Source organism: Protopterus annectens, chromosome 1.part1, assembly GCF_019279795.1.
Source record: "Protopterus annectens isolate FY-2018-M chromosome 1.part1, PAN1.0, whole genome shotgun sequence".
Taxonomy (NCBI): domain Eukaryota; kingdom Metazoa; phylum Chordata; order Ceratodontiformes; family Protopteridae; genus Protopterus; species Protopterus annectens.
In genome coordinates, this window is record NC_056726.1 from 176,447,212 (window position 1) to 176,459,297 (window position 12,086).

General features: G+C 36.9%; 1 protein-coding gene across 1 annotated transcript in view; it reads right to left on the bottom strand.

Annotated features, from left to right (window-relative positions):
- Positions 1–3,577: 3,577 nt before the first annotated feature.
- Positions 3,578–12,086, bottom strand: part of LOC122804231 (heat-stable enterotoxin receptor-like) — a 1,796,602-nt gene continuing 1,788,093 nt past the window's right edge. The window contains exon 25 of the mRNA XM_044073980.1: positions 3,578–4,886. Coding sequence (XP_043929915.1) covers positions 4,712–4,886 — 175 coding nt within the window. The 3' untranslated portion in view covers positions 3,578–4,711. The remainder of the gene's footprint in view (positions 4,887–12,086) is intronic.

The following is a 12,086-nucleotide window of genomic DNA, read 5'->3' on the forward strand; positions in this document are numbered from 1 at the left end:
TGATGCATCTGTTTACATCTGTTGTACTGCAGGGAGTGGTTGTAATGGTAGTCCTGGGTTCAACTGAATTTGCTGGATCCACCACAAGATCTCTTTCTTTAGACATGGAAGGAATAGTATCTGAAATTCTAGTGGGTGGTCGTCTTGGGACCAAACATTCTTCAGGTACCACTGAAATTTTCTCATGTGTAACCTGGCTAGGGATAACATGGGAAGCTTGGCTGCCATCAAATCCCAACACACACACACACACACACACACACACACACACACACACACACACACACACACACACACACACACACACACAAAATGTAACTGCAATTATGAATAGTATGGCAGGTCATGTACATGACATTTCAATTAAAATATGAGGACTTCATAAATGTTACTAGCAGAGTTAATGGCATAGCAGTAACTAGGTAAAATTTTGCCCTGTGTAGTCCCCAGTCTAGGGCTCATCCTCGTATGAAAGTGAATAGAAAAAAACCACAGTTATTGAGTTACTCACAGTCACTGCATCTTTCCATTGCTATTACTCATTCATTCATTCATTCATTCATTCATTCATTCATTCATTCATTCATTCAGTGTCACTACTGAAAGAATGTCAACAATGTCACCACAGTCACCTGACTGGAAATGCCAACTTTGTCTCCCCAGCAGCTTGCACCCGAGACAGCCACCCCCTTCACCCTGCCCTAGTTATGACTCTGATTATGGGCATATAACAGGAAAAAACGTGGGTATTTGTGGTTTTCCAAGCTAGATATTTAGACTGTACATAGTTATTCATTTATTTTCAGATCAGAGAGAGCTAAAAGCTTACACAATGTCCCAGAAGTAGCTAAATTTACAGAATGCATTCACGTGATCCATCAGCCTTTCTTATAATATTATCAAGTTGACTTTGTTTATAATATCTGATATTAGATAATTCCAGGAAGATAAGATATAAAAGTATACAACAGACGCAACCATGCTCTACACAGATGTCCAACTACTTTCTATTCAGGATTAGATCTGGGAGGGCTTTGCCACTGTGAACAAACCACACCAGTCATTGGTAAACACTGCATTGCTCACACCCAAATAAGATATATTGCTAAACTGCCACAATAGAATGTGGCAACATTGTACTTCAGTAGTAAAAGTACTATACCAGAATGCATTACTACTATAGAACATTAATCATTATGCAACATGCCTGGATTGCAGTAACCTGTTTGAAAAATCAACATAAAAATCTAGAAAAAAATATTATATTAAAAAAAATGACATTTTATTTTAAAATAGGCTTTCCTGCTACAAATTTAAAGTTTAAAATAAGTAAAGGTATAGTAATGGGAAATACACACTGTTCTTCTTCAATACTTTAGTGTGCACTACTTTCACAGTATCTTTACAACTGCTGTATTATTGTACCATAGTGAAACAGTTTCTTCATTATCACTTGTATAACACCATAAGAAGACATTCCTTCAATCTCAGATACTGATAAAGTCTTAAATGGAACAGCAGTTCATCATAGGATGCACACACACACACACACACACACACACACACACACACACACACACACACACACACACACACACACACACACACACACACACACACCTATGAGCAATTTGAAAGGGTGACCAATTCATTTCTTAGCATGTCTTTGGATGTGGGAGAAAACTACAGACTGCCCCCAATATCCACATGGACAGGAAACAGGGAGGGCATGCAGAGTCAGCAGTGAAGGTAATCCAGCTGAGACATGAACCAGACAACAAATAGCCATTCTGCCAGTGTGTCAAAGTGAGAACTGTAAAAATCACTCATTTTAGTCAAGTTACATGGAAATTATCTGGGTAAAGCAGGGACTATATTTAGTATTATAAGAGCATTATATTAAAGTAATGTCCTCTGTGAGTCCACAGTGGAATGTGGAAGCTGTAGCTACAATTTGAGAAAAGTGGATGTCTGCTAAAGATAAGGTACACTGTACATCTATTTCTTTATTTGTCTGTAGTTAGACTTTTTTTGTAATACATACAGGGTGGGGAAGGAGAAACCAAACTGCCTTAAAAATTGTAATTTCCTTGTAAGTGTTGCGGTATATTATCTGTTCCAGTTACTTTTGGTGATGTTTGTAAATAATATTGTGCATTAAACAAACACATAGCAAGATCTGAGCTTTTGTCTTGATGTCTCTAACAGCACTCTATAGATTTTCATTCTGAAGCATTGGTTAACATCTATTATACAATGACAGATCATTAACATTCAAAAATGTGCATTCTGATTGGTCAGCCCAACTAGCATGCCCACTGTAAATTAAACATATACCAATAGAAAAAAGTCTGGTTTCCCAGACTTTCTTCTATTAATATATGCTAAGACTTTGCAATTTGTTTGAGCTAAGAGGTTGAAAGGTAGATTTAAAGGATGGCAGAGAAAATACAAGAAAAATCAGGTACATTATACAAAACTAAAGAAATGTACCTATATTCCTTGTAATTGTGCCCTCCCTCATGTCTCTAAACTGTCCGAGTTTCACAGTTTCTTTTAAAAAAAGAAGAGGTGACGATCTTCCCGTCTCTGTTGCTTGCTTTCCAAAGCACTGATATACTGCATAAGCATGGGGAATGTAAGTCCCGTTAACAAAGCTGCAGGATATGGAAACAACATGGAAGAATAACACAACACCATTATACAGAGACATTATTTAAGGAAAAATAAGTAACTTTTTCTTAAATAATATCATTGTATAATAACAATAACCAACTCCTGGGTGTGATATATTGAAGATTTACCCATGGTTGCCTTTGTTTAATCACTCGGCTTTGCCCTCATGATTAAACCACAACAACCTTGGGTAAATCTTCAGTATACCACACCCAGCTATTAGTTATTGCTGTAAGAACTTATGGGGAGAAGCCTCACTATATGGGGAACAGAAAATACACCCCTGGGATTCCACCTATGTCCTTTGTCCCTGCTGGACAGTGGTATAGGGTACTGACTTGTTGAAACATGGGCTAAATTCTTGGCTAGGCTTGTAAGGGCCTCAAGGCCAATATTCTAGTAACTTCCTATGATCCTATATATAGTTTGCTCCCCTTCTTGTGATGAATGCGTTATCATTTATAAAAACAATGCTCAATTGTAACTGATTGAGAACACATTTCTCCTACACCCCACCCACTCTAATGAAATAAATGTTTTTGCAAGCTCCCTTCTTTTCCCCCTTTAGAAGACAAGTCCCCACACTTCAGTAAACACTATCTTCATAACTACAGAATAGCAAGGAATGGAGAAATTACATAAAAGTGCATAGCTGTCTGTAGTACACACAGTGATCCCACTATGCCTGAGAAACTAACTTTTACTCTCCGATAATATGTGATTTTTGACATGCTGCATTTGGACAGTTAGAAATCTATCAGCTGGTCCTTGTTCACCTGCAGGGAATCGGTATTTTGCAGTTTATTGCTAATATTAATATTTTTGTGGTAATGAAGATTATATATTTCAGCGACAAATCTTCAAATGTTTCAGTCAAGTTTTATCAACTGAATTCAAGCCATCAATATTCACAAATGTTTATTTTAACAATTCTTATGCATTTTAACTTAAAGAACAAGCTGATGCGTTAACACAGTTTTAAATGGATTTGCATATTGAGGTCAATATGTTTAGGTATGACTTGCCAACACAGTAATCTGTAATAGTTTACAATACATCCTTTACATTTATGCAACCAGCATAGTCATTAATTCTAAAAACAGGCAAAAGAAACAGTCCTAAAACACTAGTATTCTTCCTTCATTATAAATAAGTACATTTTGCAGATCATACAATATTAGTCCACACCTCAACCAAAATGTTGAAATTACCAAGACTATGCTAAGTAAATTAAATTCTATTTTCTTAAAAATGCAGTGAATATGTCTAGTTATTTTTTGCATGTGGTTATCATATTTATTACTGTGTGTGATACTGTTGTATAACTCATTACAGGTTTTTAGTTCTTTCACGATTAGATTTGAATAAAATTGTCTTGACGTTTTGCATGGTATTCAGGTATTCATTTTTGTACAGAGTTCAGCTGAGGTGTTAAAGAGCTAAGAAGCATTCTAGAAAGATCTAGTTAAGACCCATGGCTTTCCTCTATTCAATAGGCAATGGTATTCTTTGATGAAGCAACAGCACAAGCCATGAATTGTTGTGCACTGCAAATTCTGAGTAGATAGGCATAACCCAGGAATGAATGTCGTGTCACTCTGACAGCACTACATATCCAGACAATGTGCTCTGCATATAGTCTGTGTAAAGTGTATTAAAGTCTGATAATGATAACACGTTTATAATGAGATTACAGAAAACTTTAAAATGATGTGCATGTTTTAACATTGTTGTCTTTTCATTGCATTTGAAAGTGGCATTTTCTGCATTTTGTCAGCTCTACAAATGTCTTTCATTTCTTGTGTCTTGCACCATAACCTGAAGTTTATGCCTTTCTGTATTTTCAATTATGCATACAACACTTGATGGAAAAAAACATGTTTACATATGACTACATAAGAGAGTCATAACTATTGCAAGACAAGAGTTCAGCAAGCTGAATGAAGCTCAGGTTATAGTGTAGCATACTACAAACACAATTATAGCAACTGCTTGAAGATCTTTACACCTGTTTATATTTTAAAGCACCAAGGAGTTATAAGTAGGTGCTAAACCTTTCTGCTGTAACCAGTTGTAGGTATTCAGGGGCATTTTCATCATCATTGAAGAGCTCTGCAGGCTGCTTAGCTTTGAACTGGGAATGTTGCCTTTTACGTAGAGAATTAGTTATCAGCTCAGAAAAGTTTGCCTGGAGATGCTGCTGGTTCTCACTGCAAAACACACATTAAAAAATAAACAACATATTGTAGTCAGCATTCAGGAACATTTAAGAAGCATATTCTAAAAATGACAAAGTTAGTGAAGATGTTGTTAACTATAAATGGCAGAAATATAACACTATCTGATACTTTAAAAGAATCACAAATATGCAGGTTTGCCACCAGAAAATGGTTGGTCTCATTCATTCAGGACAGAAATTTTCTAATGCTTTTCAGTTGATTCTGATTGTCTTCTGCTATCTAGCCTCAATTATTTTTATATTCCCACAGCTCTGTCACATTTGAAATATCATACTGTTTACATTAATCATATCTGTTACAGTCTTCTAGAAAATGCATCCTCGGTTGTTTCAGTGGGGATAAAATATTGCTGTAATGCATTCTAACTTTCTTGTTACTTTTTCCCACCTACAATATCCTTAACCCTTTTTAAAGAAGGTCCTCTTATGATCAATATACAATCATTGTCCATACTAAGGTGTTTGGTCATTTCATCATGTTGTCTTCACTTAGATGACATCTCAGTTATACAAGCCATGACCAACAGCATCACATCTTAAATTTTTAATGCATGAACAAAACTATTTCATATGCACTCCTTTAATTTGCCTTTAGCTTGCCTGCAGTGACTGGTACTGCAATAGATGCATGATATATTAGTTTATTAAATATTTTACAGAATTAATAATGTTAGAATAAATTCATTATGTGAAATATTTACAAGAAATTTGATGTATTTGACAATTAGTTGCTGAAAATGAAAAGACCTGGTCAGTCATACCTAACTCTCCTCAAAGTATTATTAAATAATGCCTCACTGTCACAGAACTCTTAAATAAAACTTTTCAAGAAAGGGACTTGTTAACCAGCCATCTCATTTGGCACAGAGGAATAAAACTTGAACTATGAGAAAAGCCAGGGCTATGTCTGCCCACCAATTTTGGTGGAGAGCACATGTGTCCATGTGTACTCTCCATGTTGGAATCTTCAGTGGAATCAAGAGTAAACGTTGCTGTGTGCTGTGTAAATGGTCAAACACTGAGGTGTTATCAGACTTTATATAGGTTCATTGTAACTCCAGTTCGTGGATTCTTACAAGCATGTAGGGGAATGCATGGTCTTTATAAAACTCAGATCATTAGCGCAGATGATGGCACCACTATCCAAGATAATTTGACTGCAGCTGCAGGGGAATAAATGAGACAATTAGCTTTCCCCTCCCTCATTTGGAATAATTAGTTCCATGTAGTAGATGGAGAGGGGCATAATGGTGAATGAGGTCAAGTGACAAAGAATGGAAACAATAGAAGCTGTCATTTTGTATAACTTTAAGCTAAACTAAATCCTTCTCCATCCCCAAGATCTATCCATTGGTTGATGCAGTCACCACTTTTAGATTTTTAAGGTTACCATGTTGGTTATTTCTACCAACAAAGATAAGCTACAGTACAAAAAAAAACAGTTAAACTCTTTTTTGCCAGTATCCTCTAAAGTCTTTTTTTTTGCTGTGATACCATCAGAAAGTATTAATTATATCAATTAGTTACTCCCGTTCGATTCTTGGCTGGAGTGCGGGAAGTGCCTTCTGTGTGGAGTCTGCATGTCCTTCCCACAGTTGGGTGGTGTTTGAAAGACATGCGTAAATGGGCGTGCCTTCATTGAAGGTTGGATGTCAAACTGGTACCCCGGCGTTCATGAAAATCTACTGCCAATCATTGGCGGACTGGAGTTCCGCTGTGGCGACCCCTAACCGGGAAAAGCCGAAAGACAAACAACAACAACAGTTACTCCCCAACACAATGATTGTCCAGCTTCAAAATGTCTGCTATTCACTTACACATTCACCAAGGGCGGCTCTTTTTTGAAAAAAAAAAATGTGTCAGGCCTAATTAGCATATTATAAGCTTCAACTGCAGCAACTGATGTGAGTTTGTCATCTATTGTTTCTATAAAAAAAAAAAACCTTCAGATGAGACCGCAGTCTAAACTGTGCACATCTAGTAAGATACCCAACTGTTATAACTGGTGGGTTAATGCCTAACTTCTTCTATGAGCTGATGAAGTACAATGGAATTAAAAATGTATTACAAATCTGTGAAGATGGCTCATGCTAGAGAAGACAGAAACAAGAATATTAGTGCTTTAAGACATGTGAAATCACAATGTTTTATTATGAAGTTATTGGAGTCTTAAGAAACTCTGGTATGCACTTTCGTCATTGGCTGACCAGATCCACCCATAAGCAATTGGACCAAATCACAGAGGAGTGTGTTCAGGTTTCCAATCATAACATGTAGTTATACCAGGGAAACAGTCATATTTCTTTGTAGCAAATCGACCTTTGGCTGCTATGATGTATTACTAGTTACAGAAAAAAAGTGTCAGAGCACAAAATATTTTACAGCTTTGAAAGCCATAAAAACACTTAGTGCTGTGAAACAGACAGAAGTCACAAACTAAATTATCCCTGACAGACTAAATTTTTTAAAAATTGTTAAACACTCTTTTGTGTGCTTGTACATGTGTGTGTGGCTGTGGCAGTACAAAGTGCTAACAAGTTTTAAAGTTTTCATGTCATGTTGCAGTTCTGCTGTGGATATGAACTGTGTAGGCTGTAGCTCAAAAGTGAAGCATAAAAGATCTAAACGGCATATAATAAAAGTTGTAGTGCAGGAAGCTCTGTGATTGCACTCCACAATCAGAAAAAAACACACATACAAAGCACTGCTGTAGAGTGAGACCCAACCACAACAGCACTTTCAGAGGTGTGTAACAATTGTCTCACGGAAGGAATGCTCCTTCACTCTCAACTGTTCTTCAATATTTTGTCTTGTATTTTCATTCTGCCCATGAAATTTACAGACGTTAGTCTATAAGTAACTTATTTAACTAAATTAGAGTGGCAGTTGAACACTGTTCCTGACTTTTTGCTTCAATTATATGTACTAGCTAAGTGTTTTACTGGCTTTCAAAGCAGGTAAAACTCTTTGCATTTTTTTTTTCTTTCTTTCTCTCTCTCTCTCTCTCTCTCTTTGTTTTTCTGTAACTAGTAGCACATGGAAAAACTCAATCACCTACAAGAGTTATGATAGGATTTTACTGATCATAACAAATAATTATGTGTTTTCAGTATGGATGCCTAGATTTACCTCTGAAGCTTCACTCTCAATGTAAATTTCTTGGCATCCACATCTCTAACATGTAACATGGCTATGATCAGAGACCTGACTATAACCATCTATGTTACACACTTCTTTGATGTCAGAGAGATGTAATACATGGTTATTTTTTTCCTGACTTCTAAGCATAGCCAACACACTTAATATACTGCATAGTTATTAATAATGATACTGATATTGCATTTGTTGTCAATACTACCTACACTGCTGATACACATATCTCCTTGTGCAAAGTTTTGTAGCAACATTTTCTGTACAGTTGCTGTTGTTGTTGTTGTTTGTCTTTCAGTTTTCCCGGTTAGGGGTCGCCACAGCGGAACTCTTGTTCGCTAATGATTGGCAGTAGATTTTCACGAACGCTGAGGTGCCAGCTCGACGTCCAACCTGCAACGAAGGCACGCCCATTTATGCATGTCTTTTGAATGCCACCCAACTGCGGGGAGGACATGCAGACTCCACACAGAGGGCACTACCTGCTGAGAATCGAATGGGAGAACCTCTTGCTGTGAGGCAACAGTGCTACTGCTGCACCACCGCGGCAGTTCAAACAAATGTTATGTTTCAGAAAAGGAGAATCAAGCACTAAGGAAAAGATAAAAGCATACCTAAGCTAAAAAATGCCATTAAACTTAAGGCAGGATCGAGAACGGTAGGGAGCTGTGCAGAGACAGTATAGATTTTGGATAGACATGAGATTCGCTTTCTCCTGGGTTTTTGGTCTTTTTTTTTGGCTTGTCAGCACTCTGCATTTCAATTGCCAAAATTTGAATAGGGAGCCAAATTTATGATACCGAATGCAAAGGTCAAGGATAAAGGTTTATTTTTTGAGTTTGGTTAGGTTTAATTAAACTTAATCTACTTAGGATGATGGTCCACAAAGTTAAGTGGAAAAGATTGCATTGCACGTGAACACACACACAGACACACACACACACACACACACACACACACACACACACACACACACACACACACACACACACACACACACACACACACAGACACACACATTAGTTTTAAAACTTTGTAGAAACCATATGATAGACACCACTGGACTCAGTTATGTAGCATCTCAGTAAATACAGCAGCTTTAGTTGTATACAGAAAGTCATAACATTGCAGTACTATTTTCAAGAGATTTCCAAACATTTTTGAACAATGATATCACTACTAGAAGCCAAACATTTTAAGTATTGATTACTACAAAAAAATCAGTCAATGTGCCATTATTCCTAAAGAAAACCACAGTTTGTGAAATTTATTGTCACAGGGAAAAAAAATGTTGCTAAGAAAAGACATAACAGAAACTGTTCATAAGGATGCAAGTACATAAGGGACGGATTGCAATCTATCTAGTTTGTAAGTTACATATTTTATCTGTTGAGCTACAGCACAGTGATTTCAACTAATAATTTTGTTAAGTGCTCATAAACACGTGTAAAGTCCCATTTTTGTTGTCTGTAAATCAGAAGAAAGCAAAGTCCTTTGCTGAAATTTCTCCGCCCCTTCTTGCCATTGAAATTGCAGGCAGTCGTCTTTATTTTGAAATTCCGAAATACAAGGACACTGCCCTGCTATAACAACTTGATGATGCTGACCTTGTTGTTACATAAAATGGTGACTGCAGGAGTCTCCATAAAGGTCTCTGGGCAATATAATCTTTCAGTTAAACATGGAAGAAATTATTAAGGCTTTGTTGTATTTCATTTCATAGGAGCAGCAGGATAACAAATAATAAGGTTGGTACTATTAAACAACACAGCCATATAGCAGGTGGTCCAGTCTCATGTAGAAAGTACTGATGTCTAGCTGCAGTACTGTTAATTAAAATTCAGAAAAAGTATTGACTTCTTAACGTACAGCACCAGACAAACACAGGAGGATGTACAAAGACATTCCATGGGTCCTAGCAGAATGCCAACTCAAACACAGAATAGGTGAGTGTATATTTGAGGATGAAAAGCATCCAGGCATTTTACATCTCCAAAAGATGGTTTTCACAGATAGGGCTCATCACTTACTCTTCAAATGGACTGCACAAACAGAACGGCAGAGATATAACCTGTGTCTGATTAGGCAAATATACTCATACTTTTCCTAAATCTACAATTCCAGAAGGCCTAGTTTGTCTTATAGGAGACTAATGACATCATCAACTGAAATACTGGCATGGCTAGGAGTGATGTCAGTAGTTCATGTGCAACAGTTTCACACCCAGATATACCTGATCTATCTAGAATGGGTGTGGTTTAAGCCTGGGGTTAAAGCATCTGATTGCACTGTGTAGCTGTTCATGATTCATAGGCTCATACATTAGTACTAGGCTAACTGCCCTTGTGGATCATTTTAAGCCTAGCCAATTAACTCATGTGAGAATCAAACCCTGCACCTTGTATCTGTAAGGTAAATATCCTAACCATCATGGCAACTTCCCTATGATGGATCACTTCCCAAGATGCTGATGAACTTGTTGTCCTATTAATGAACTACTGCAAACTATGGTTCCAAAGTGGCCCTACATCCAGAAGGCCCAAAAGAATTCCAGATATTGTAAAATTGTTTCAGAATTAAAAGGAGAAAATGGAGGCATTTGTCTTCTGATGGGCACACAGATATTCCCAACAAATGCCTATGAACTGAGCATTATGATAAAATGATTTAAATATTCTGAGTTTAGAGAGTCAAACGTTTCCTTCAAGTGATAAGGATAAGTAATGCAATTCTGTAACTAGGAAACCTTGCTCTTTGTTGTCAAAGTGTGTAGAGTCTGCCACTGTTCAGGCTGTAGGGAATAGTGCTCATTGCACAACTTTGTATTGCCATCTGCCTGTTTACTTAGCTGTTGTAATGGCACATGCTAACTACTAAGCTGAGATGCCTACCTATTTAGTAGTATTTTAGGAAGTAGAAGACTCACTTCACTGATAAATATTCTTTTTGTGTGGTTAAATATCTTTTTTAGCTTTGCTTATTTTTCTGTTAATGGAGTAAGCATGGTGTTCCTCCTTTTGAATATCTTGGGACAATACTGTCCTCATAAGTACCTCTGATGCAATTGCATAGGGTAAATTTCTTGCTAAAATCAGGCGTCACTAATACTGTTTCAGAAAATAGTGTCTTTTCTAGAAAAAATTAATCTGCCTTAGTAGATGATATAGACCAGTTCTTTATGGTCACTAGTTGTGGTTTTGCCACCCCTCTGCCTATAAGATATCCCAAAGTTCTCAGTCCTCTGAATAAATGACCATATCATCCAGGTATGCTACAGCATATTAAGAGTGAGACTTCAGTTTTTTTTTTTCTTTGTGGATTTGCCACCCCTCTGCCTTTAAGATATCCCAAACACATGGCATCTATCATGCCCAGTTTTTAGCATTCATAGTCAAACTTGCTTATCTTATGGATTCTAATACCGCCTGTACTTTTGGTAAGTTAAGCTCTCAGTCCTCTGAATAAATGACCATATCATCCATGTATGCTGTGGCTTATTAAGAGTGAGACTTCAGTTTTTTTTTTTTTTTTTTTTTTTTTTTATATTTCAGCTTCTGAATGTTAGGTGGATCTTCACCTGGGGCCAGATGGTAACACTATGTATTGAAATACAACTCCTTGGATTACAGGGGTTAAAAAGGTGTTTTCTTTTTTTATTGGCAGATGGAATAAGTTGCATGCATCAGTATCCCTTTGTCAAAGCTAGTGTTGTCAAGTATATATAACTTTTCCTATGTTCTGCTTCAATTCATCAATTCTAGGCATGGGATAGCTGTCAAACGTTGACATGCTACTCCATTTCCTAAAGTCGTTACATGATCTAACATGTCCATCAGGTTTAGGAACCAGTGTTGTCAGGTTTCTCCATTCACTTTGCAACTTGTCCGTCACTCCTAGTTTGAGCTTTTTTTTTTAAGTTCTTCTCTTTGCGCTTCTGGTAGTCTGTAAGTTCTCAATCTAACCTTCACTCCAGGTGTTGTGTCTCTGTTACATTCTATTAGTATAGTGCTACCAGACATTA